The following is a 27,470-nucleotide window of genomic DNA, read 5'->3' as shown; positions in this document are numbered from 1 at the left end:
CGCAGGGTGGAGGAAATGGAGGGATGTGGAGAAAGAGGGAGAGAGATGGATGAGAGACAGAGAGCCGGAGAACAGGGGCCCTATGTTTTTGAGATTCAAAGCACAATGTGCTCTTTGAGGACTGCTGAGAATAACATTTAGATAGAGAGCCATCAGTCCAGCCCTCGCACTGCTCTCTCTCTCTCTCTCTCTCTGCTTTCTTTTCTCACTACATCACATTTTCACTAAATATTTTCACAGCTTGCAGTTGAATTACTCAAATAAATGAACTTTTCCACGACATTCTAATTTATTGAGATGCACCTGTACATTTTGAAGGGAAGACTTCAACTTTCTGCACACAGTTCTCCTCATAAGTTTACATTCCACATAAAAGCTGCAAGATGTTGATCATTAGAAAAAAATAAACAAATAAGAGGTCATTAAAATTGTAAAATGCAAATAAAAAATAAGTGAAAGTAATGTAATTCATAGGTTAAAATGTTTATTGATTTATTCAGGAGCATTTAAAGCTCATTATTAAAAAAAAATATAAAACATTTGTTTTTTTCCAAAACTCAGACCTTCAGACTGATTTAATTCAGGTTGCTATATCTCTTCTAACTGATCTGAAAACTTTTGATTTATAGAGTGTTTAAGCTGTCTATCACTAGCAACATGCGAATCAAGCTAGAAACTTGTTAGTAACATGCTAATCATGTGAGAAACATGTTTACAACATGTTCAAAACATTCTTATCGTGCTAAAACATGCTAGCAGCATGCTAGAAACATGATTAGCAATATGTTAGCAACATGCTAATCATTCTAAAAACATGTTAACAACTTGCAAATTACGCTGGAAACATGTTAGCAACATGCTAACAACATGCTAATCATGTTTGAAACATGGTAACAATATGTTAATCATGTTAAAACATGTTAACAACATTTTAATCATGCTAACAATATGTTAATCATGCTAAAACATGCCAGCAACATGCTAAGCATGTTAAAAACATGATAGGAACATGTTAAATCATGTTAGCAATGTGGTATATCATGCTATCAACATCTATCTAAACTTTCAGACATTCAGGCTAGGCTTTCTCAAACCAACTTCAAAGTTTCATAAGAAGTTAGAGCTTGTTAATGTATTATTCTTATTATTATTATTGTACCATATCTCTTATTAACCTAAAATATGATCTTGACTTGATACTTATAAGCTCATTTAAGTATGCATTTATAATAATAACAACAACAATAATAATAATAATAATAACACCCATATCCCTTATTAAACTAAGATCTTGATTTCATACTTATATTCATTAGTTGGTTTTGATTTAGCTAGTTAACATAATGGGCTTTCTTTCTTTTTTTAGACCAATAAATTTATACTATTTGCAAAATCTGCAAGATGCTGATCTTTAGAAAAAAAAAAACAAGAGATCATTTTATATTGTAAAATATGTAAATGATATTGTTTTGAAAAACTAAAATTAATGCAATTAATGGGTTAAAATGTTTATTACTTCATGAGCATGTAAAGCTCATTAGTGCATTAATATTATAATTATTATTATTGTTGTTGTTGATGTTATTATTTTATTTTCTTAATTACACCCACATCTCTTCTTAACCTAAGATATGATCTTGATTTGATACTTAAAACTCATTGGTTGCTTTTGACTAATATAGTAAACATAAAGGGCATGATTTTTTTTTTCTTCTTTTCTCTAGACAAAGAATTCATGCAGCAACAACTTGAATAATACAAAACCAAAAGCTCCAGCCGACTTATTCCTGAGGGATTTAGGGGAAAAGGAAACAAGAAACAGGTCCATCACAAACCCACCAACCCAAATACACAAAAACAATGTTTTTTTAGCAGAACTGGTACTTTTAGACTGATCCATTCACTGAATTCAGGAACTTAGTGGCGCAGATAGACAACCAGCTTTACTGCAACTAAAGCAAAAATATGTATTTGGAGACACATGGAAGAAATGGAAAGAAATGTGTAGCATCCATGATTGACAAATTGAATGCATTTCAGACATGTAGACATGATGAGAGAGAGAGAGAGACATTAGCAAATTCTAGGAATGTTTTGAAGCTGTGACACTGACACATGAAGCGTGATGAGGATTTCCACACTCCATTTAATGTTTCTTTCAGTCTTATAAACTGTGATACACAACATGAACTTTTAGAAACAGCTCAGCTTGAATTTGGTCAGTCAAAAGCAGCATAATGCGTGATGTTAAGGATGTTTACTGTACTAGAGTGTGTCTGGAGATGAAGGATCAAGGACATTATTCTGAAAGAGCAGACGCTGATGCAATGAATCAACACAATATGGATGCATGTGGAAAACGACAGAAAAATATGAATATGATGTATGAGATGAGCATGGAGAAGAAGATGCTGAAATGTACTGATGTGCTAATTAGAAGATTATGTTCAAGTAATTTGTGCTGCATACATAAAGTCTGGGTATGAGTGATTTCATAAGCAATATTAAAATGAATCATAAATGCAGGCCTCATTTGTTTGAAGAGGGCATGACCTTTATCCATAACTGCATCACCTTTGAACCAAAGACCCCTAAAGGCAAATCAGCCCATTTCTATCCAGGCAACAAACATGCAAGTATATCAAAACAATGATAAACTCTGACAAAACAGTAATTGTGCTTCTTTAGCTCAAATCATGCACAAAAAAAAGACTGCTCTAATCTAGCTGCTTATTTTGGCTGAAAGGCAATTAACATGAAAAGAGAATAATGGTGTGTGCACACCCAAAGCGAAGCGAATAGTAGGATCACGTTAATCGCTCTAGAATATTCGCGGGATGTTTTTCGTGTCACTCACAGGAAAAAAAACATTGTGTCTTTACGCACATCAACAACAACATGTCAAACTTGATGTGTCTATAAACTTTTCACTGATTGGATTACGCAGAAGATTATTAATCAGGTAATATTAATATATTAGTATATTATATTAATATATATATATATATTGAGGCGAATATGAATCTGTAATCGTGTCGGCCAATTCGTGTCATTTGCATCTTGCATTGATTTTGTATGTAATCTACTCTAATCTACTAGTCAAATCAAGTCACAGCTGATCTTCATTAGAATTAGAATTAGAATTAGAATGCTTTATTGTCATTGTACACAAGATACAACGAAATTGCAGGGCTTCTACGTAAGGTGCATGGTACATAATAGACAAAAGAAACTAAAAATAAATATACATGATACAAAGAGATGTACAATTAAAATATTTAAGCTAAGACAAGAGAATAAAGAGAATGAAACAGAAAGAATTGCTTGTATATAAAAATAAATAAATAGTAAGTAACAGCTTGTTAAAATGATTATTGCACTGATATGAGGTAGACTTCTGGCTCTGAGTAAACTATTACCCAGTATTACAAGTGTTACACAGTGCACTGAAGGAATGGGGGTATAAAAACATTGCACTAAAAAGTGAAGATATTGCACTGAAATACAATGCTACACTGAGTCAAGAGTCAAGTCAAGTCACAGCTTCCATTGCTGAGTCAAGTCAAGTCTCAGCTGATCTTCTAGAGTCATGTTACATCACAGCTGATCTTCCAGTCTCGTCACACCTCAGCTGTTTGTCCAGAGTCACGTCACATCACAGCTGATCATCCAGAGAAACGTCACATCACAGCTGATCATCCCCTGAACTGATTCCCCTATCTGAAGCGCTTCCCTTGATGGGGATCGCTTTATGGTGTGTTTGGGCTGCATACACCACCCACAGAACCTCCCGAGGCGGAGGCACTCGCTTCAGCTCATTGCGTGGTGGTGGCGCTCAGCAATGCACTCTCAGTCTGTCGTGTTGCGGTCGAAGAGACCGTTACTGAACTCTCCCCGTTTCCTGATGTTACTGCTGTAGAACCTCCAGAGGTGGCGGCAACCGCTGCAGAACCTCCAGAGGTGTCAGTGAAGGTCAGTCCTTCGGTATCCCAGTCTGGTATCCAGTGTGAGGGATGCACCGCTGGTGTCTGCAAACGCAGCTGGTGTACCCAAACCCACTCACTCTAGCCTTCCTGTTCCTGAACTGATTCCCCTATCTGAAGCGCTTCATTTCCCTGAATGAGCATGAGGTGGAATCACCTGTCTGTTCTGATCCCGTCGACAATTCTGATCTAGTACTATCTGCCTGCCCAGTATCAGTCCATAAGTTGTTTGTCAGTTCAGTTCCAGCCAATGCTCTTGGTTTTGAACAGTCTGTTCATCCTCTCTCAGCCAATACATCCAGTTTTGAACTGTCATGTCATTTTGTTTCAATTAACGAACCAGATTCTGAACTTTCTGTCTGTTCTGTTTTAGCCAATGAGTCTGATGTTGAACCATCAGAGACCATTCAGGAACTGTCTGCTTGTTCTGTTTCCCCAAATGTGTCTGAACTGTCTGTCTTGCCAGTCCTAGTTAGTGAGTCTAATTATGAACTGTCTGCCTGTTCTGTTTTCCCAAATGCTTCTGTTGAACCGTCTGCCTTGCCAGTCCTAGTCTGTGAGCACGTTTATGAACTGTCTGACTGTCCAGTTTCAGTCTGTGAGACTGTTTTTGAACTGTCTGCCCGTTCAGTTGTCACCAGGGAAACACACACACACTATATAACAACCACTCAAATCCTTCTCTAACGGCCGAGTATTGTATAGCGTTTATCATTCTACGGAGTCAGTTTCTAGTTTTCATAGTCTAGTCATAGTCTTGCCTTGCCTGTTTTCTCGTATTCTGATTCTTGCCTGTGTTTCTTGGATTAACCCTCGTCTCGCCATTCGGACTCTGTTTGTACCTCGCCTGGACTATTGCTCGTGTTTCTGGATTACCACTCTTGTCAAGCCCTCTGGATAACGTTCGCTGTCGCTGTCACGCCCGTTTTGGATTGCTCTTGTCTCGTCTGTGCCATACCTGTTTGCTGATGTTTTGACCCTGCCTGCTTCTGACCATGTCTCTGAATAAAGCTATGCGTATGGATCCGCACGTCTCTCGTCTCGTTCGCCCCGTTACAGATATAATATAATAATTTAATTATAATTATTATGATCCACTTATTTTGTGTTAATATATTGCAAACACATTCATTCTGTTAAATTATTTATTCACAAGCCAATTTCTATATTTTTCCTCATAAACCTTCATCATTTTAATTTTTTTTCACGATCTGAGGAAATTGCTGAAGAAAATTGGCACTGCTGAGGCAAAGAGTGTGCAGATCTATTTCTATTAAAATGAATTTATTCACTCTTTAAATATGATGCTGTATTATAATTTGTGCATGGAGGACTGATGTTAGTATGATTCAGGGTTTGACAGAAACACCTCCAGCAGAGAAGCAGGAGAGAAAATGTTATTCCAGCTGAGTTTGTCACATTTAGCCCTAGAAATAAAATAAACTTGTTGTAAAATGTTTTGACAACTTTTGGGTCACGTCACCTCTGCTGCTAAATGTGAAGAAGAGTGAGCCAATAAAATTCAGTGATGTCAGTAGCGCACTTTTACCAACGAGTGTTATTATAGTTAACTAAAACTAAAAAAAAAACGTTATTTTACACTATTAACGTTAACTATATATACATGCATACATTCATACATGCATATATATATATATATATATATATATATATAAGTTTAAGTACTAAAATAACTAACATTAAACAAACTAAAACTAATGAATAAAAAAAAATTAAACTATAGACGTAAATAAACAAATAAAAACACACAACTAAATCACCAATACTAACTAAAATTTAAGTGAAAATAGAAAATAGAAAAATAGCTAAAACTAAATAAAATAAAACTAACAAAATCAAAATAAAACTAAATACTATATAGACAAAATAATGAATAAATGAATCAACAAAACACAATTTTATTTTTTAAATTACAAAAAAAATACTAAAAGTAAAATGAAAGAGAAAATATAAAATATAAAAATAATTAAAAATAAATAAAATAAATCTAATAAAAATGCATACTATATACAGACATAACCAAACAAACAAATACATAATGACAAAAACATAACAAAATTACTCTAACTAAAATTAAAGAGAAAATACAAAATAACCTAAATAAATAAATCATAAATCAATAAAACAAAACAAAATAAAATTGCAACAAAATTATTAAAACTAACTCAAATTAAAGTGAAAATATAAAAATAAAAATCTAATTTAAAGTTGTAACAAAAACTGCAATAGACACTGATCCCAACATACACCCAACTCTAAGAAAAAGCAGAGCTGAAATACAGATGCACGTCTGAGCCGATGGACTTCAACGTCTGGCTTAAACGTATGCTCTGTACCTTCAAACGCTGCCTACATTTAAGCTACAAAAAACCATCCCAGTTTCTTTGAAGAGTCTCTGAGCATCTGGTTTTAACAGTCCACTTGAGTTTGTGGGTACTGGGGAATGCAAGGACTGCTTTGACTGGGAGAAGAGCGCTGGGAAAGGGAAAGAAACAGAAGAGTGTGCTTTCCCTGGAAAACAAACAGACTTTTGTTTCAGAGCAGAGAGAGAAGACTGTCTGTCTGCCTTCAGCGGCTCACGATGGAGAACAAGACAGTTTCAGAAACTGGAAAAACACAGCTATAGTGCTCTGAGGCAGAGAGGAGGTCAGGTCAAGACATCCAGACGCCTCTCTGAATGAACAACCACCTTCTCTTAGGATGATGGTGAAATAATGTTAGCAAAAGCAAAAGCAAAGACAGGTTGTGCATACCTGTCCATTCTGGAAAATCACAAAAATATGACACAGGATTCAGCATAAAGGTTTAAGTAACATCCAAAAAGAGGTTGTAATTCTTGGTTACAACTAACGTCATGGTTTTTGCGAAACCGCTGACTGAACCGTCTGTTACGTCCACTATTATCATTTGTTGAGGGTTTTTGATGTGAAGACCAAACATTTGGAAAGTTTTAGTTGGTTAATGAATGGAAAACGTGATCTGATGTGGCTGTGAATTTCAGCCAGCTCACCTTAATTACCAAAGACTAATCACACTAATGTAAACTGCTCCTCTTCCCAGAAATCCCTTCAAAGAGGTCTGGGATTCTCCTGGTTCCTCCAAACAACAAATTGAAGGACTTTACGGTCATGCAAGTATTGATTTCATTATTGGTTTAACCAGAAAGGACAGAAAGAATGATAAAGGACACAGTACAGTATAATTCAACTAAAGCAGAGTAATGCTGACTCCAAAACCTCCTGGAAAAGTCCCTCAAAACTGTCATCATTTCGAAAGTAATGTTTTTTGTTGTGTTGGGGAATCGCTTTCTTTCTCTTTCTTTCTTTCTTTCTTTATTTAGCACTAATGCAACACAATAATAAGTTGCAATTACATTTTTTTTTTTTTTTATTCTGTGGTAGGAACAAAAACAACACAACTGCGAGATGTAAATTCAGAAATGCAAGAAAAAAGTAATAATTTATATCTTGCAATTCTTTATGAAAATGACTTTCTTTCTTTCTTTCTTTCTTGAAGACTTTGTGTTCTTCAGCACTAATGCAACACAATAAAGATTGAATATTATGTGTGTAATTAACGCTATATTTTATGATAGATTTTTATCATTGTCATGCCACCACAAAAAAAAAACAAAAAAAAAAACTTGTATATATGAAATTTCCACCACAGAATAAAAATAAAAAAGGTAACTGCAACTTTTTTATCTCACAATTATGAAATGAAAAGTCTGAATTGTAATATAGAAATTTCCAATTGCAAGAAAAAATGTCAGAATTGAGATAAAAAGTAATTTACATTTTAATGTTTTAATCAATTACACTTTTTATCCCATGGAGGAAAAAAAAACAGAATTGCTCAGAATTTAGAAAAAAATGTCAGAATTAGGAGATATAAACTACAGTAGGAATTGTGCAATGTAAATTAGAAATTGCAAGAAAAAAGTCAGAATTATGTGCAAAGTGTGTCATAAAAAAATCACAACTATTATTATTTTCTGACGGAAACAGGCTTTCATATTTGCCTCGTAAATTACGCTAAATTATTATTTTTTATTATTATTTGTATTATATTCCTTTTAGAGTTTCCTTTTCAAAAACATTAATGATGCATTATTAATAATAACTAGGATGTTTTAATGAAAATATCCTGCTATATTATCACCCAGTGATATATAAATATATCCAGCTTTACCCACATTCATACAGTACACTCACTTAAAGCGATATACTGTGTACTACATATCAAATCTCAACTGTGCTTGATTGTTTATATTGCTGCAAAATGTAACTGTATTAGCGCCCAGCTCTAATCTGCTACAGGCATGAAGATATTAAGATATTATAAACATCAACATCATGATTTCCTGTGAAAAACATGCTATACAACGTGCTATAACACTGACTCTACTCTCTGCTTGCTTGTTTTTAGGCTGACAAAGGCCTCTTTCTTATGCTGTATCATAAATTGAGTACACCACAGAAAGCTGCTGCCTGTGTTTACTTATTGAACAGACCATGTATCTATTCATCCATCTGTCTCTGCACTTTTAATCATGACCAAATCGAGCTCTCGCTTCTCTAGAAAGCACAAACCCCTCAGCTGTCACTGCGGATGTAAAGAGATTAGATGATCGTAAGGCTAATCCAAAACAGCATTCCCTATGGAGAAACACACACACACACACACACACGGTATGACACAAATACTAAATAAAGACATGTATTCTATCGCAACATCTGCAAGCTGTAGCTCACATCTGGACGGCAGTCTCTCACACACACACACACACACACACAGGACCTCATTGAGACCTATACTGGAGTCCAGGTGCTTCAACGCTTACAATGCGGCTCTGATTCTCAGTGACGGCTAACAGATTCAATCTGGCAGTATGATGTGAACACTTGTTAGCCAGTTTCCTTCTCGCTCACTCGCTCCAACCCTGTCTGGCAGGATTCTCCCATTGAAACACACTGTCCCGAGAACATGGATATTAACATGTGCATGAGAATGATCGCAACAACATGCTCTTTGTGTGTGTGTGTGTGTGTGTGTGTGTGTGTGTGTGTCTAACAATACCAGTTTCGTCCACTTGGTGACAGCAGCACACAGTACTGTCAGAAAACATTGCATGTGCCCTTTAAAGAAATAACTCACCCTAAAATGAAACTTCTGTCATCATTTACTCACCCTCACATCCTTCTGGCCCCAGTGTTAGTTTGACAGAGAACAATTAAGCAGAATACGACTGACTGAGCTTTCAACTCTTAACAAAAGAAGCATCGCCTCATTTCATTTTTAGTCATTAAATATCATTCGAGCACTGCAAAAAAAAAATTGTTTCTTCCTCAGTATATTTGTCTTGTTTTCAAATACAAATATCTACACGTTCTTAAATCAAGATATGTTTACTTCAGAAGGAAAATGACATCTGATATGAAGGCTTGTTTCTGAAAAATGGATCAGAATTAAGCAAGTTTTTGCATTGAACAAGAAAAAAATTCAACCAATGGGGACAGAAAAACAATCTGGAAAAAAATAAATTAATTAAAAAAATAACCCCCACTGGCAGAGACTTCATTCTTGTTTTTATGGAAGCCTGTTTTCACAACCGGACAGTTCTCAGTTACTGTCCAGATCCAGGGTCACTCTGACTTCCAGCATTAGCACACATTATCTTTTAGATTCTGTCTGCATTCACCTGTTCTTCTGGCCTCATCTTAGATTCGGTTCAATCGATTTGTAAAACACAAAATGAGATGTTCTGAATGTCTAAGATGCTCTTCTTCAATCAACAAAAGTGATTTATATGGCGAAGCTCAAAAAAATGCAATGAATGTATCATAAAATCATGACTTGCTCACTATATTCTTCTGAATGTAGCTTTTTTTATGAGGAACAGACTCACATTCAGGCTGTTATTGACTGAAAATCTCTTTATGATCAACTTTTATTATGCTTTTCCATCTGCTTTTATGGACAACAGGAGCTCAGACATTCTGCTAAACACCTCGGTTTGTGTTTCACAAAGGAAAATCATACATGTTGGAATGATATGGGGGTGAGGAAATGTTTGAAAGAGTTTGATTTTGGTTGAACTATCCTTTTAACCATGTTCACGTCTTACCTGGCGCTTTCAAACGTAGCCGAGGGAGTTTTCCCGACCGCTCCAAAGCCCACGCCAACAGCCAAACCCTCTGAAACACAGAAAACACGCACCTGCTTACACTTCACAGGCTTTCAAACACCAATATCTGCTTGCTAAAAACTGCACTGATGATCAGGACAGAACCTTGCCAACAAAGGAAGCCTTCAGCGTCCCATCACTCCTGCATTTACAGTCATCAAATGTCCTTTGAAGGCAGTTTGTGAGATGTTAGCAATACAAACCATTGCCCTCAATCTAGTGAGAGCAGAGGATGTTTATAAGTTAGTCACTCATCTGTCTAGTAACTGTCTAGTTCTTGGGTCACTGTGGCTTAGAAATGAATCTGCAGGCTGTGCTGAAGATCCTCCTTTCCATATTAAAGAGCCAACAGCCATTAAAGGGAGAGTTCTGTGGTCATTTACTCACCCTCATGCTGTGTGGAACATTAGCGGATATTTTAAAGAATGTTTCAACCATTTTTGTTCCATATAAGGTCAATGGGGTCCAAAGTTGTTTAGACTGCAACATTCTTCAAAATATCAAGGTTTGGAATGATGACGGAAATTTCATTTTCAGGTTCCCTTTAAAGATAAATGTGCCCTTAAATATATATATATATATATATATATATATATATGTGACCCTAGAGCACAAAAGCAGTCTTAAGTCGCTGGGGTATATTTGTAGCAATAGCCAAAAATACATTGAAAGAATGATTATTTGTTATCAATAAATTATAAAAAAAAATTTGCCATATGTTTATTTTATGAAATCTTAAAATTATTATAACTTTAACAGTGAAATATGCAATGATAAAAACCTGTTAATTGGTTAATAACTTTTTATACTCTATTCGGTGAAACACTGTAATAGATAATAATAGATGTAATGGGACATTTTATGTTTGTTTTTTACAGTAAATAATGTTAAATTTACAGTTTTTGAAAGTGAAAATGATCTTACAATTTACAGTGAAATAAAATACAAATTGACATTCCCAGAATTTGACACTTCACATTTGATGGTTTTTCATGTTTCTTCTTAGTTTTCCCCCCATGATAGACTGTAGGTACATAATGATTTTATGTTGTTAAATGAATGTTTATTGCATTATTTTAGTGTCATTTGGTGTGTTTTAGTGTGTTTCTGAAAATGTTATCAAAATTAGGTGAGTATTTACATAAAACAAGAAAAAAATTCAGAAAATTCAGAATTAAGTTTATTTGACTTACCCTATTGGCAGATATATTTTCCTTGTTATGGAAGCCTGTTTCTGCCACAGGATAAGAAAATAAAAACTTATCTCACAATTCGGATTTTTCCCCTCAAAATTATGACATAAAAACTCAGAATTGCAAGATATAAACTATTTTGAAAAAGTCAGAATCGTGAGATAAGTCACAGTTAACTCTGTTGTTAAATTAATGTCCATCACATTATTTTAGTGTCATTTAGTGTGTGGTATATCATGATGGTGTTTTGTGTCTGTGTCTGACTTTCTCATTACCATTTGCATTTTTATGGTGGTTGTGAGATTATTATAAAGGTAAAAAAAAAATGTTTTTAGTAATTTGTTATATTAACATTATTTATGTTTATGAAAAATGCATTTAGTTGTAAATATAATCTATAAAACTAGAAATGTTGCTACTGTATTTTTCTTTTTTTTATTGCTTTAACTTTCAGTTTGATTTCATTTGTCAGTTATATGTTATTTAATATTTAATGCTTCTTGTGTTTTTCTGGTGACCCTTATATTACATGTGTAATGTTGGATGGAGTTCACGTTCAAAATCACTTTCCAAAGTTGTTTCCTGTTTGCTCTCAGTTCTCAATTTCCTGTGAGGCTCTCTTTTCATTGGTGCATGTGTGGGGCTGCAGCCAGCAGAGGATTTGTCTCGATCGATCTGCTATTTGAGTTTAGATTTCAAACATCGTACATAGTATTGAGACAGATGCACTTTTTCAGTCCAGCAGCACTTTAGCCATCTGATAAGCTGACATCCAATTACAGTCCAATTCAATTCACATCATCCACTACAGCGCTCCTGCAGCGACACTATATATGTGTGTGTGTGTGTGTGTGTGTGCGTGCTTGCGTGTGTGTGTGTGTGTGTGTATGTAAATATGTTCATTCAAAGCCATCACTCAGATTAATCAGGTCAATCTTATCTTTAGGCAGGAAAATTCATTCTGGGCTCAGAGGAAATTGAGGATATGTAAATGCATTTGATATCAAATCAACATGGCATTAAATCAGATAAAATTCTCAAGTAAACACTTGTGCTTTGGTTAAAGTGACAGTTCAGGTTGTCTTTCAAAATCTGAACCTGCAGCTAGTTCATTATTTAAACAAGATGAGGCCATGTTGAAAGTCTTTTGATTTAAGAAAGCTGTTTCAGAAAGTTTTTTTTGAAAGAAATTAATACTTTTATTCAGCAAGGACACATTAAATTCATCAAAAGTGACAGTAAAGACATTTATAGTGTTACAAAAGATTCCTGTTTTAAACAAATGTTGTTGTTTTTTTACATTCTCTATTGTTCAAAAAATCCAGAAAAATAACATGTATCACGGTTTCCACAAAAATATTCAGCAGCACAACTGTTTTCAACATTGATAATAATCAGGAATGTTTCTTGAGCAGCAAATCAGCATATTTTCATGATTTCTGAATATCATGTGACACTGAAGACTGGAGTAATGATGCTGAAAATACAGCTTTGATCACAAGAATAAATTACATTTTAACAGATATTCGCATAAAAAAGAGCTGTATTAAATTAAAATAATATTTCATAATATTACTGTTTTTACTGTATTTTGATCCAATAAATGCAGCCTTAGTGAGGATTTTTTTTATATATAATTTATGCATTATAGGGGAGAGCGTGGTGATTTGAGCCTGTGGGGAAGTTGAGCCACCCCTTGTTACTAGGCAACCTTAAACAAAATTGGTGATATGACCACACATATTGGAAGAGTTAACCCCATGGGATAATTTGTAAGTACATTTAGGTTCAAAAAAATTTTTTTTGCTGTTCAAAGGGATTTTTTTGTCTTTATGTTCAAGGACTCATGCATCTGTGTCCGAACAATTACATAAATCTGAAAAAATATCAATATAATAATATGATACAATTGATGATGATAGTGATGATGAAGTTTGTTAAAATGGTCGGAGTGGGGTAGTTTTGCCGAAAGTCTTGGGGTAAGTTGAGCCAGTGGCTCACCCCTTCTTATGATTATAAAGTACGATTTTACTGTATTCTACATATTTGATTAATTTTAGTCTCCGCTCCCTCCTTCAGGGAACGAGGGTTACATACGTAACCGAGACGTTTCCTGCTATTAGCCCAGTTTTGTAAGGTCAACTGCAGTCAGTTTTTTCTTTTTTCCTTTTTCTTTTCATTGGTCTTGAGCGTCTTGAGCCACAGGCGAGGAAAATCCCTGGATGAACGGTCAGTCCATCACAAGGCTCACACATAGATTTTAAGAAGTCATTTTTATTGAATTTCTCTTCCTTTGATATAGCATGAGGTAAAAATGTTCAGTTTTACTTCAGCATAATCAATGGAACAGTTTAACTCCATGTGGCTCAAATTGAGCCAAGAGACCACTCTTTTTTTTTTGTTTGGAAAGCCATATTTTGAAAGCATATACTTTTCACCTTGCTCTCCCCTATGTACATTTAGATTTATATGCATATACTTTATTCTTTTTCAAGTAACTTTTTTTTTATGGTTTTGGTTTCAGTTAACGATAATAACCCTGGCATGAAGCTTCTTCAAATTTTCTTCTTTAGTTTTTTTTTTTTTTTTTAATTTCACATAAACAATAACAGCATACGTGACCCTGGAGCACAAAACCAGTCATAAGGGTCAATTTATGGAAATTGAGATTTATACATCATCTGAAAGCTGAATAAATAATCTTTCCATTGATGTATGGTTTGTTAAGATAGAACAATATTTGGCTGAGATACAACTATTTGAAAATCTGGAATCTGAGGGTGCAAAAAAATCTAAATATTGAGAAAATCATCTTTAAAGTTGTCCAAATGAAGTTCTTAGCAATGCATATTACTAATCAAAAATTAAGTTTTGATATATTTACGTTAGGAAATTTGCAAAATATCTTCATGGAACATGATCTTTACTTAATATCCTAATGATTTTTGACATAAAAGAAAAATCAATAATTTTGACCCATACAATGTATTTTTGGCTATTGCTACAAATATACCCCAGCGACTTGAGACTGGTTTTATGCTCCAGGATCACATATGGGTTAGTTTAACTTAATACACTTTGCTATATAACCAGTTTTAATGACACCAGTTTAAGGACCCACCGCAGTGCTGACGAACAGCACAATAAGATTCCAGAGAAATCACATTGTTCTTGTTTGAAATACACCACATGCTACGTCTGCATGTTAACCACAGCAACACCGCTGCTCTGAGACATGAAATGCCTGTGAGATGATAAACACTCTCAGTCGTATCGCGGCGCACACGCGTGTATTCACATCCAGAGATTCATTACAAACATCTCTAGCTGATCTATATTCCACCTCCATCCATAAAACACAGTCTTCCCTCTCTCAGCCTCCTCCTCATCACTCACGCGCTTTAGAAGAGAGAAATGAAGACATCTTATCTCTCCATCCAAATAACACCACCTAAGAGCCAAATCTCTATCACAAAACAGGCATTTTGACTCGAAGACTGGAGAAATGCTCGAATTAAAATCATTCATTAAAAGGCAAGATGAATGACTTCCAATGTCTAAAAGTAAAAGCAGAGGCTGGGTTGCATGTGTGCAATATTTGTGCTCAATAAAATATGATGGCTGATTTGTCAGCCGATGTGATGCAACAGAGTTTTGATGTTTAATTGATTTTAATAAGTGAGTCATGCACATAATTAATGGACAAACTGTGCCTCATTTCTTTGCCTCAGGACTCCCATCGCAATCAATGAACCAAAATAAATCTTAATTTTCACCAAAAAACATACACTGACATTTATCTTCCTCTGAAGCGGCACAGATTTGATAAAAGCAATTTTGGACCATTCAGAGTGTGATTTTACACCATGACAATCTTTAACCTTTACCTATAATTCTGTATCACTGCCCTCATTATGTTTATTGTTATTATTATCATTGTTGTTGTTGTTTATGACAGTACAAATGAACATTAACAAAACTGGTGATGCGCCAAGTGCCTCTGGAATATTGTACATTATCTTTTATTGGACTGAAGAGTACGCAACTCAAAATACTCAATATTACATGCCTTTTTACATTCCTGTTTTATACAACAGTTCTTTCTGGTTCTCGAATCTCAAATCCACTATAATTTTATAAATAATACTGTTTTTGTGTCACAGAATGTAGTTTATAGAGTTTTTTTATGCGAGAATGTTCTAGTTTACACTTCAAATATGCGGTTTGTTAATAAAGATTTGAAAATTGCTTTAATATTTTCGGAGATGTGAGCTCCAGGGCGTCAGCGGGCGGTAGATAGAAATTTAATCTAATATAACAATATTAGATTTAAATGTTATTGGGGGAAAAAAAAAAACAATTTTCCATTTAATATTATGTTTTCTTCAAAAAATAAATACAGATTATAATTAAACCTGAGAGTCTCCTCTCTCTCTTTCTCTCCCTCTGTTTTTATATTGTATCTATATAATAATATTGCATTTAAATTTTATATATTTGATGAAATATAAGAATATCACAAAATTGATGAAATATAAGACTATAAATTTAAATCTTACTGAAAAACAACTACATCTCCCATTTAAATAAATTTGATTGAATATAAGCATGTTAGATTTACTTTTATTATAACAGATTTATATATATATATATATATATATATATTAGGTGTATAAATTAGAATATATGAGATGTAATTGCATTGAAATATTACGTTTATAATTAAAAAAAAATGTAAATGGAAATTATGTTTTCAACTATAATACATAATATAATATACATAAAACATGGTGGAAAATGGTGAAATACAATGCCACAAGAAAACCAAGTATGTACTGTAAGCTTCCAAAGCACAAAGACACATGATCAACAAACATAAGATGCATGACAACACAGCAGCATTAAATAGCCCAAAAGTGGCCCATCAGACATTCCCTGCAGAGCCCTGAAATGAATCTGAAAGCCATGACAGCAGGAGAACACTCAGAGTGATTAAACTCTGCTCAATAAAATACTGCTTCAAATGCACATTAATAATCTGTCACAATGTTGTCGTTTGAGGCCCTGCTACGCGTCTGCATATATGAAACAATAATGTAGCTGCCAAAGGAAAAAAAACAAGATGCAGTCGATGCACAAGATCAATATATGATGAGTTGTAAAGTCTCTCTCACACATCAGTATAATAAAGTGTCTGGTAGTCAAATACCTACAGTGTGCATATGTGTGTTTATTTGAGCTCTGGGATGCACAGTTCATGTAGTGGCTTCATGCATGCATACTAGAGATTAGACAGCGATGCTTGAGTATTCACAGGAGACGCCACTGCAAATAACTGAACACTTTATGGCCATCTCACCTGTGCTCATCTCTGACAGCAAACCAATGGGGAAGAGAGGAAGGGTCTGGTGCAATTTCGCCCACAGCCAAAAGAGCAAACATAATTTTCTTTTCCTGAGTGCAATCTATATATTGAATCAGGGTTGGTTCGCTCTCAAAGGACCATCTGTTTGCTTTCAGATTAGTTGCAATATCTTTGCAGAAGGGCTTTTTTATGCTTTGTTCATAAAATGCTTTTGTAAGAAGTCCTCAGATGGGAAGTGCTAAGAAATCCTCCAGCCAGATCGTGATGCTGACCGTATTTCACAAGGTTATTCAATGCATTTAGTTGCACTTAACTTAATGAACTGCAGGCGCATATGAAAATCAGCCCAGTGTTTCCCAAAGGACATGAAAACCACACACACACACTTAAGACCATTGATCTTCATGGTTAACCTAATAATGTCTACATGTAGCAATGAATTCCATTGGATTGTTATTACACTACATCATTCCCATTTGATCCTCTCACAATGCCTGTGTGTCTGTGTGCATGAAACACTCCAGTGTCGCACAGAAACGTGTAGAAGATTTACTTCTGTGACTCCGTACTAAACACAAATCCACTAAACTTGAAATGGTAAAATGGGTCATGAGTGTCTTAAAATCTTTTTAAAATAAGGCTTACAACATGTGCCAAGTTCTTGTATTAATGCTGGTTTCATAAGGTTTTGTTTTAAAATGTTTTAAAAAATATTTTACCTTTTTTCAAATATGAATTATTTAATGATAGTTGCACCACATAATTTACAACCCAATTTATAGCCTACATTTTATTTATTTATTTTTTAATAAATGTAAGATTTATTTGAATTGCATTTAAATTGCCAGGCATTTTGGATGACACACTTTTAACAAACTAATAAACGTAATGTGATGCATGTTTGTCATTGATACATAAATGAAACAGGTCAGATTTCTGTAACAGTACTAATAAAATGAATGTGTTTTAAATACACAATAACCAGGTTTATATATTTATTATAAATAAATAATTTTTGTAACTAAATGAATAAACAGCTAGCTGTATTTCAACAATGTTCATGCTTTTAAACTAAATAAATCTAATTGTTTTCACAATTAACAAATTTATGCAGAAATCTGACCCGTTTCATTTAAGTATGACTAAGAAATATGCATCACATGAAGTTTATTAGTTTGTTTATCCAAATGGATGGACATTTTATATGCAATTCAAATACATACATCTAAAATTTATGATATCAATGATAATTAATATACTTTTAGTATGCTAATATTACATTTATTATTATTAAGTGATCGTGGAAACTGTTTTGCTTCAGTCATTGTCATTTTTGAAAATTTTGGATTACGCGCCATTATAAGCAGTCACCTAGACAGCTCTCAGTCTTGTACTCTACATAGGGCACGTTCACAGGATTGCAGCTGCTCTCTGTTCCACTCGCCGCTCTCACCGAAAATCATTTCTGACACATAGTGAAGAACTTTCACTGCCCCTCTCACTTCAGCTGCTATCTGTCTGCACAGAATCAGGATAAGCGGCCCGCCTTTGGGAGAAAGGGTGTTTTTACCTGCTTAAAGCTATCAAAAAAGAGAGATTTTTCAAACATGTAGCATTGCATCAGTGTCTCAGCAATGGATGCTCTGCAGTGAATGGGTGCCGTCAGAATGAGAGTCCAAACAGCTGATAAAAACATCACAATAATCCACAAGTAACCCACAGCACTCCAGTCCATCAGTTAACATCTGGAGAAGAAAAAAGCTGAAACACATCCATCATTAAGACGTATTTAACTAAACTAAAAACGTTTTTAAGACTAAAAAGAGTCTATAATACATAATAACTCTTCCTCCAGTGAAAAAGTGCATCTCCTGTTGTCTCTCACATTAAAATCCAGCCACATATTTGTTTGATCTGTGCAGATTTCTCTCCTGATTCACACCAGAACACTTTTTCACTGGAGGAACTGTTATTATGGACTACAGGCTTGTATTTTAGCCAGAAGCGACGGTTTGAAGTTTAAAATGCAACCCAGGATCATTGGAAATAACATGTTTGTGGCAACATTTCTGCAACACTGATATTACATATACCTTACAGCATGTTTCACAGCAGTTTCAAAGTGAAATGTCCATTGAGTGGCGCTAAAATGTGCTTTCAATACATGACCGTAGCACATTTTTATCATGTTGGTACAGGCACGTATTGTTTTTATTGCGTTTCTTCAGGTAAGTATTGCAGTGGTTCAGAATTCAAATGTCTGGGGAGTGTCGCTAAAAGGTTAATGCTCTATCATGTTGGAAATACCCAAACGTATTTCCAGTGAGCTTGGGTAGCAAAAACATCTTGATGATAGATTTGTTGAAGCTTTTGTCTTCACAAGACATTAATTGTGGATTATTGTGATGTTTTTATCAGCTGTTTGGACTCTCATTCTGACGGCACCCATTCACTGCAGAGCATCCATTGGTGAGACACTGATGCAATGCTACATTTCTACAAATCTGATGAAGAAACAAACTCATCTACATCTTGGCTAACCTGAGGGTGAGGATGTTTTTCAGCAAATTTTAATTTTTGGATGAACTATTCCTTTTAGCAGTTCAGGCTGATTTAATTGCACGTTGAACACATTTTTACAGAATGTGTATGAGGAATATCAATAGAGCGCTGCACTGCAAACACTGTAATTACGTCCTGACAAAAGTAGCTGAACTTCGGCATCAACGGCTGACAGAGGTTACAGCAGGGCTCTAGAGCAGACAAAAGCACACTCCTTAGACGTCTACCAGCTTATTTCTGTCTTCTTCACTTCAGTGACATTTAACATGAAGGTAATTTTGCTCTGCAGACATTTGACCTCCACACTGTGAATAAAAGTCTGCAGATGTTTAATACCAACATAAAAACCACAGTCTTCTGCAATGTAAGAAGTTTTCTGAGTAATGGTAATAAAAGGCTCGAGGCTTCATACCATATAACGAGGACATCAAAATACTCAAAAAAAAAAAAAAAATTAAGATATATTTGCATCGCATATGAAATTTCCATCCATTTGGATTACACAGTTTCAACATAAACTAACATAATTAATGTGATGCATATTTGACAGTCATATATATATATAAAACAGGTCAGATTTCTGTAATAGTACTAATAAACTGAATGTGTTTTAAATACACAATAACCAAATAATATATTTTAACTGAATATTGCTTGTTCCACAGCTAGCCATATTTTAACCATGCTCATACTTATAACTTAATATATTTCCTTGCTTTTACATTTAACAGATTCATGCTGATTCTAAGCAATGTGAATATAAATGCATTTTGAAAATATGATTATATAAATAAAATCAAATAGGTGCAAATAGTTGTTAATAAACTATGGCATCATTTATTTGAGTGCGGAGATCCGGTTTATGCATAACTGACAAATATGCATCACCTTAAGTTTATTTGTTTATGTTGAAATCCAAATGCATGGAGATTTTAAATGCAATTGAAATATACAAATCTTAAATGTAGGCCTAGATGCTTCATTCAAGCCTTTTAACTTGGCTGTCTTGGAGTTTGACGCACAGCAGGTGTGATGTGCAGCAGGAATGCAGACACACTGTTCAAAGCAGCACATTTCGCTTTGTTTCTGGTAGAAAACAAAAACTGACTTCTGGGAGAGAAAATTAGCAGAAAGCAACAGAAGGAGCAATGAAAAGCAAGATAAAGACTCTACAAAGCCCGCTGGGGTTTCACTGCTGCTTAAGAACCAGCAAAGGAACCTAATGAACCCACCGGAGGAAATTAGGCAGGCAAAGCCTTGCACCGTGCCATCAGGAGGAGAAGCACTCAAGTCAACCTTATCAAACATCCAGACTGCAGCAGAAAGCAAATCCACATGGGTTATTTTTACCAAAGTGCATCAGAGCTTCATGAACATCTCAGTAGAGCCTTGTGGCTTTCCAATCAAGATCTGAGGTTAGAAAGGGCCACAAAGAGCTGAGGTAGAGCTCGGCCATCCAAAACCTCCAAATGTCTCTTTCTGATCCTAATAGCACATCCCAGGATTATTCGAGGAGATGTTGCTCTTTTTGATTCTCTTCCTATCTTTGATGTGACAAAGAAGAAGATGAAAGTCGGTGCTAATAAGGAAGTAGCGAGCCGCTCATGTCCCGTTTTCTCAAACGCTCAGAAACTGAGAAGAAATGGCTGTGCATTGAACACTGAAGAAAGCAATGGGAGGTCTTGATATCATGGGCTCAACTAATGATGATGCTCTTGAAGGCACATTTCTAAAATTCAACATATCTAATGTCTAAGGAAGCACTGAATAAAAGAGACACTCAACTGAAAATGAAGTAAAATCCTAGGAGGACTGCAAGATAACTTGAACTTATTTAAATGCAATTAAAAAATGATGATTAAAAAAAATAATAAATATTGACATTACTTTTATTTACTGAACCATAACCGCCATATTATATTATTAATATTGTCTGAGCTCATTTCTGGATTGTTTTTCTATAAAGTTGTCTAGTAAAAATGTTGTACAAGCTGAAGTCTTGTCCACCAGACACAAATCAGACATGATTCTTAACCCTATAAAGCCTGACACGTGAAATAATAGTCATTTATAATAGTCAAAAAATTGTTGTTTTTAGGCTATTATAACCTTTTACTTTGCTACCACAATAACAGCTAAAACAGAAGAATTAATAGTGCTTTAATTAAATTATGAGCTCACATTTATGCTTCTAAATACCGGGCACATTTATTTCCATCGTAAGTGCTTCATCATTAACTCGACTGTAATGACTCGCCACTAACTCGATTTTGACGAGTTTAAATAATTTCATTTTGTGGTAATTAACATTAAGCCCAATGCTGTAGATTCAGACGACTCGGCGATTCATTGTGATGAGACTTAATGCCAGAGGAATAACGAACGAATAATAAACAATAAAAGTGCTGCAACATCTTCAATAAAACAGAAAAATGTATGCTTTTGTCTCTTTTTACTTTAACTGTAGTAGTCTGTTTTTGTTACTAATATTTTTTTTATGCCGTGCACTTCTTCAGACCCTCTTGTGCACCTGTCCTGGATGTTGAATAGAAATGCACATGCAATTCCATTCACATTCATCTTTCAAAGAAGAAAAGTGCATGAAACCACTTTATAACGGTGGACTACAATGTGAAAATGTACTGACAACAGATCACTACATCTTTGAACAGGCAACACACAACTCAAACTGACACGAAACAACTCTGGTTACCTGCTGACTTGATTTCGCTCGTGCTGTGAGGGACATTTAAAGTAACAGGAGCAGCACAACTGCAAGACCACCATCTCGACTGATGAGAGACCGCATTTGAACTCTGTTAAGTGTGATGAGTTAATTTACTGGCTTTGCCAAGTAATACTTCCTGTAATTTTGAGGAGGCACACTGTGAAGGTAATCTACAGAGATCACTGTCAACGTGCCTGTAAAGAATCGGAGGCTATTAAAATGCATGAAATCCTAACGACGCTGCATGACCACCAGCATGGATATCCATTACACTAGGGCTGTTTTTGGCTTTTGCAAAATGGATAAAGATAAACAGAGGTCTTGGATGAAGTATTGATCAACTGATCATTTTGTTGGCACACAAAATCAAAAACTCATTTTGAAGCATCTTAAAAAAAATATGCTGATTTGCAAAAAGGCCTAATATTACCAAATTTGATGATGCTACATTTAAACATATCAATAAAAACTTTCCATCATGTATAGTTTTTTTCCCACAAAATACTGTAAAAATTAAAATATTTCAAATTATATATACTGTATGTATGTATCAGCTTATGCACTTATCAAAATAACAGAAGCAGTCACAAGTTTTAATAACAAAAAGTATTCAAAATTAATCATATAAGTTATAATATGCAGAAGAGTAGAAAAATATGGTCAAATACTCCATTTAATGTCAAATTTATAAAGGTAAAAAAAAAGTCTGTCATTTCCTGGCACTGTTTGTATGTAGTAAAATACCCACATATGTAGCAGAAATCATCTGGATCATGTTTGCATTTTATTTCTGTCACTGGCCATAATTTTAACCTTGAAATCAGGATTAGGCATAAATAATGTCTTCAGACTCATTCATAGATGTGAAAACAGGCTGAGAATTGAACAAATAGTTATAGTCTGGCTCAAAATCAGACGGGAATCATGTCTTTGTGACCATTTTTCTGCTGATTAACGATAATACAAGACCTTTTCACCTTACAGGTGGCTGTCGAAAGCACAAATGCTACAAAATTAGTCATATTATGTAAGAAAATGATGACATGCTCAAGCAAAACAGCCACTATTTTTGGAATCAGCCATCCAGAATTAGTAAAAAAAACAAGTATTGGATTTCATTCAGTAAATATGATGCAGGGCAGCCTATGCTCAGCATTAAAAAAAGGATAAAATATTCTATATTGCATGCAATTTTGCATCCAATAAGAAAAAAAAGATGCCAAAATAGTGATGTATATCTGGACAATAAAAAGCATTTAAAAGTGCAGGTCATCAGCTTTTAAAGCTCTAATGTACTGCTCACATCCCTCAAGAGAACTAACAGTGCTTTTGACCCCTTCAGGGAGGAGTTTTTGAAGCTACAGCAGCAAATGAATGGATGTAAAGGTGCTTTCTGGACAATGGCTTTGTGTTTCTCTCACACTGACCTTTTCAAGATCAAATGGGCCAACAGCACTTTAGATCCCACATCAGAGACCTGAGGGAAAGGTTAGCTCATCATAATGTCACGGGACGAGCTGAATACAACTACACACGACTGTACATGCACCATATAGAGACTGAGCTGATCTGTGCGGAAAACCAAGACCGTTTGCCCTCAATGGCTGGACAGTTGGACAAATTAAGGTTCAAAGAGGCAAGGCTGTAACAGTAAAAAAGAGAGAATGGTTGAATTGAATTCCGGCACATTCCACTGGACTGGAAAATAAAATAAAAGAAAATAATCATATGAAATTTAATAGCTATTTATTTATTTTGACATATTAATCATGTATAATCTGTTATAATCCAGCTGCATTTATTTGATAAAAAATACAGTATAAATTTTGAAATATTATTACAATTTAAAACAGCTGTTTTCTATGTGAATATCTGTTAAAATGTAATTTATTCCTCTGATCAAAGCTGTATTTTCAGCATCATTACTCCAGTCTTCAGTGTCACATGATCTTCAGAAATCATTCTAATATGCTGATTTGCTGCTCAAGAAACATCTTTGATTATTATCCATGTTGAAAACAGTTTTTCAGGATTCTTTGATGAATAGAAAGTTCAAAAGAACAGCATTTATTTCAAATGGAAATCTTTTGTAACATTATAAATGTCTGTACTGGCACTTTTGATTAATTTAATGCATCCTTGCTGGATAAAAGCATTAATTTCTTCCAAAATAAAAGACTGCAAACTTGTCGCCTGGTTCTGATGATTCATTTTGAAAAATGCTTGACAATATGTCCATTCATAAGAGTCTGCTGGCTCAAAAAAGCACATTCAGGCTGAAAAGAACAAACTAGGAGTCACTGTGTAATTAAGTGTGGAAAACATCTTGTGCCTTACATACTTTCACTCTTGAAAGCGCAGCTGGTGGTGGGTTTGTAGGTCCATCAGCAGTCAAGACGTCTGGGAGAAGTGTGCCTGATTTCAAGGACAGCTGGGTCACTCTGTGCCAACATGCGAGCGAACACACGCCGCAGACAGACGGCACTCAGACTACTTGTCATCTACATTCACCTCACTCACGCTGCTCAGGAACGATGAAAGCAGAGCAAAGAGATCGGAGCCCGAATGATTAACAAACACATCAGGGAGAAGCAGCCTCTCAGTGAAAGCGCTGCTGATAAAGAGGAAAATAAAGCCAGCATGGTGCAAATGCAAAGGAGAAGGAGGGGCTGAAAAGCACTGGAGCTGGAGGAACGAGACGTTTAAAATGTCATAAAAGCAGCAGGGATCAGCAGACGGGAGCCGCATGTCATTCAACTACAAATAATGATTATCCGTCACTTTAACAGACTTGCTTGTTCATTTTCAGTCATGCTCTATTTTTATTTTAGACCATTTCATTTCTGAATGCAAATTAAATTTTGATAGCCAAAATTAACTACTGCAAATCGAAAATGCCAACAATTTATTCACTTATTTGCTCAGAAAACATAAAAAACTTACAATTATATATATATATATATATATAGTCTTTTTTTAGTAGAAGATCTTTAAGCCAGAAGTGTTAGAAAAACAGTAGATAGCTACTAGATACCACACTTATTTTGCAACAACGCCAAGGTGTTTGATTGTAACAGATATTATTGCATTCTGGTGTCATTTGAGAATGACATTTGAGATATTAGGATGGAAGTAGAGATGTCTGTTGAAGGACCCTGATTTAACTCTGGACTCTTAAAATAACTCGGGAAGACATATATTTTTCATTTTAAAATGTTTATATATGAAATTATTCATTTATTTACATTCATAATAAATGTACATTATTTTATATTATGCATATAATATTTACATATTTTATATATACACACCCACACACATATATATATTTATTTTTTATATTTAAATTTATTATTTTATTTTTTTTTACAAATGTTTAGGTATAGCAAATCATATATTTCATATAGCAAATTAATACATTATATTACAATAAATATAATATGTTACCCTGGACCACAAAACCAGTCATAAGGGTACATTTTTCAAAATTGAGATTTATACGCTGAATAAATGAGCTCTCCATTAATGTATGGTTTGTTAGGATAGGACAATATTTGGCCGAGATGCAACTATTTGAAAATCTGGAATCTGAGGGTGCAAAAAAATCAAAATATTGAGAAAATCATCTTTAAAGTTGTTCAAATGAAGTTATTAGCAATGCATATTACTAATAAAAAATTAAGTTTTGATATATTTACGGTAGGAAATTTACAAAATATCTTCATGCAACATGATCTTTACTTAATATCCTAATGATTTTTGTCATAAAATAAAAATTGATAATTTTGACCCATACAATGTTTTTTTGGCTATTGCTACAAATATACCCCAGCGACTTAAGACTGGCTTTGTGCTCCAGGGTCACTTATTATAATTATAATACAGTGTATATAATACAAAAACAATGCATATTATATAAATTTATGCAATAAACATGAAATGTCATATGTATGTAATATGTATTATAATATATATGGTATAAATTGTATGTGCACTATATTTATGTATATACATTTTTCCTATATATAAACATTAAAAAAATATGTATACATACAAAATCATATTCAATGTATGTTTATATATACAATCACAGTAAGTGTATGTGATCCCGAATAGACCGGTGTCAGACTGCATCTTGTTTTAAATGAGCCTCGGTTCACCTGTCCATAAATGTAGAAACTCTCTCATAAACAATGCGTGCTGCACACAGGTGTCCTGATCGAAAGCCTGTCGCTTTGTCAGCATGAAAATAAACATATGCAACTCATGTTTCAGTGCGGGATCAAATCACCGTTTGAAGCGCCTGCCATCGGAAAAGGTCACATGCAGATATTAATAATTATGCGACAATGCTTTCTCATAGGATTAAGCCACACAGGCTCATGAATGATAGTGAGACGGATGATGTTGAGTCACTGCTGACTTCAAACCCGGAAGAAAATCCCTCCACAAAAAACCTAAATGAAACTCTGTACACTACCAGAAAGTTGAGACACACATAGAGAGGCGTGCTATAGAAAGGCACATGTGGACCTGAATAACGGAGGAATATAAGAGGAGACGAGGAGAGACTCACCGGGAATGTTGTGTATGGTGATGGCCAGGATCAGCAGAACGATTCGCCTCCAGCTGCTTCCTGTTTGACCGCTCACTTCCTGTGCTTTAGGACTCACGTCATGCTCCTCTGTGTGGCCGGTGTTGAGACCCCTGCGTCTCTGATACACCTCTCCATTCTCGATTTTATCTAAGAGAAACAGGAACTGCATGTCAAACATCTTCTCCAACATAATTTTTTGGAGAACGCCACATTTCAATATGCAAATTACACAAACCCTGAAAGGATCAATAAAACAATTCATTAGTCAGTATATAATCACACAATCTGAACAGGGCTGTGAACCTAAAAAAAGCTGTAAAACTAAAAAAAGAAAATGAAAAGACGTTAAAACGGCTGATAAAATGAGACCTCTCGGGGCTGACCAGCAACATTTTCTAACGCAATTTCTTTCACTGACCGTTTGTTGAAATCAAGCCACATTAACTTAAATAGCGTTTCATACAATACAGTACAACACTGGAAAATAACAGTGTTAATACTGCAAAAATCATCAATTATGAAACTAAATTTCAGGTCTGCAGAATGTTTGCCAGCCAGCCAGACAGCCAGCCAGACAGACAGCCAGCCAGACAGCCAGCCAGACAGACAGACAGACAGACAGACAGACAGACAGGTGAAAATGACATGGATCTGTGATTGATACTTTAGTTTGATTTGACTGATGAGAGAAATGTCTGGACTTGTAGCAAACAGTGAATCTCTAATTAGGATCTGTTATAATTATAATCTGTATTTTTTGGTGAAAAAAACAATATTAAACAGAAAATATATATTTTTTTTAGTAACATGTCAATGTAATATTCTTATATTAAA

At 34.7% G+C, this 27,470-nt stretch overlaps 1 protein-coding gene across 1 annotated transcript in view; it reads right to left on the bottom strand.

Moving 5' to 3' along the window:
• Positions 1-27,470, bottom strand: part of LOC107693650 (zinc transporter ZIP11-like) — a 53,577-nt gene that overhangs the window by 8,127 nt on the left and 17,980 nt on the right. Inside the window, exons 2-3 of the mRNA XM_016493110.1 lie at positions 26,616-26,783; positions 10,132-10,201 (exon numbers count right to left, since the gene is read on the bottom strand). Of these exons, the coding sequence (XP_016348596.1) occupies positions 10,132-10,201; positions 26,616-26,783 (238 nt within the window). The remainder of the gene's footprint in view (positions 1-10,131; positions 10,202-26,615; positions 26,784-27,470) is intronic.

The sequence above is a fragment of the Sinocyclocheilus anshuiensis genome, unplaced genomic scaffold (genome assembly GCF_001515605.1).
Source record: "Sinocyclocheilus anshuiensis isolate Anshui unplaced genomic scaffold, SAMN03320099.WGS_v1.1 scaffold546, whole genome shotgun sequence".
NCBI lineage: Eukaryota > Metazoa > Chordata > Actinopteri > Cypriniformes > Cyprinidae > Sinocyclocheilus > Sinocyclocheilus anshuiensis.
This window is presented reverse-complemented; position numbering and strand designations above follow the sequence as displayed.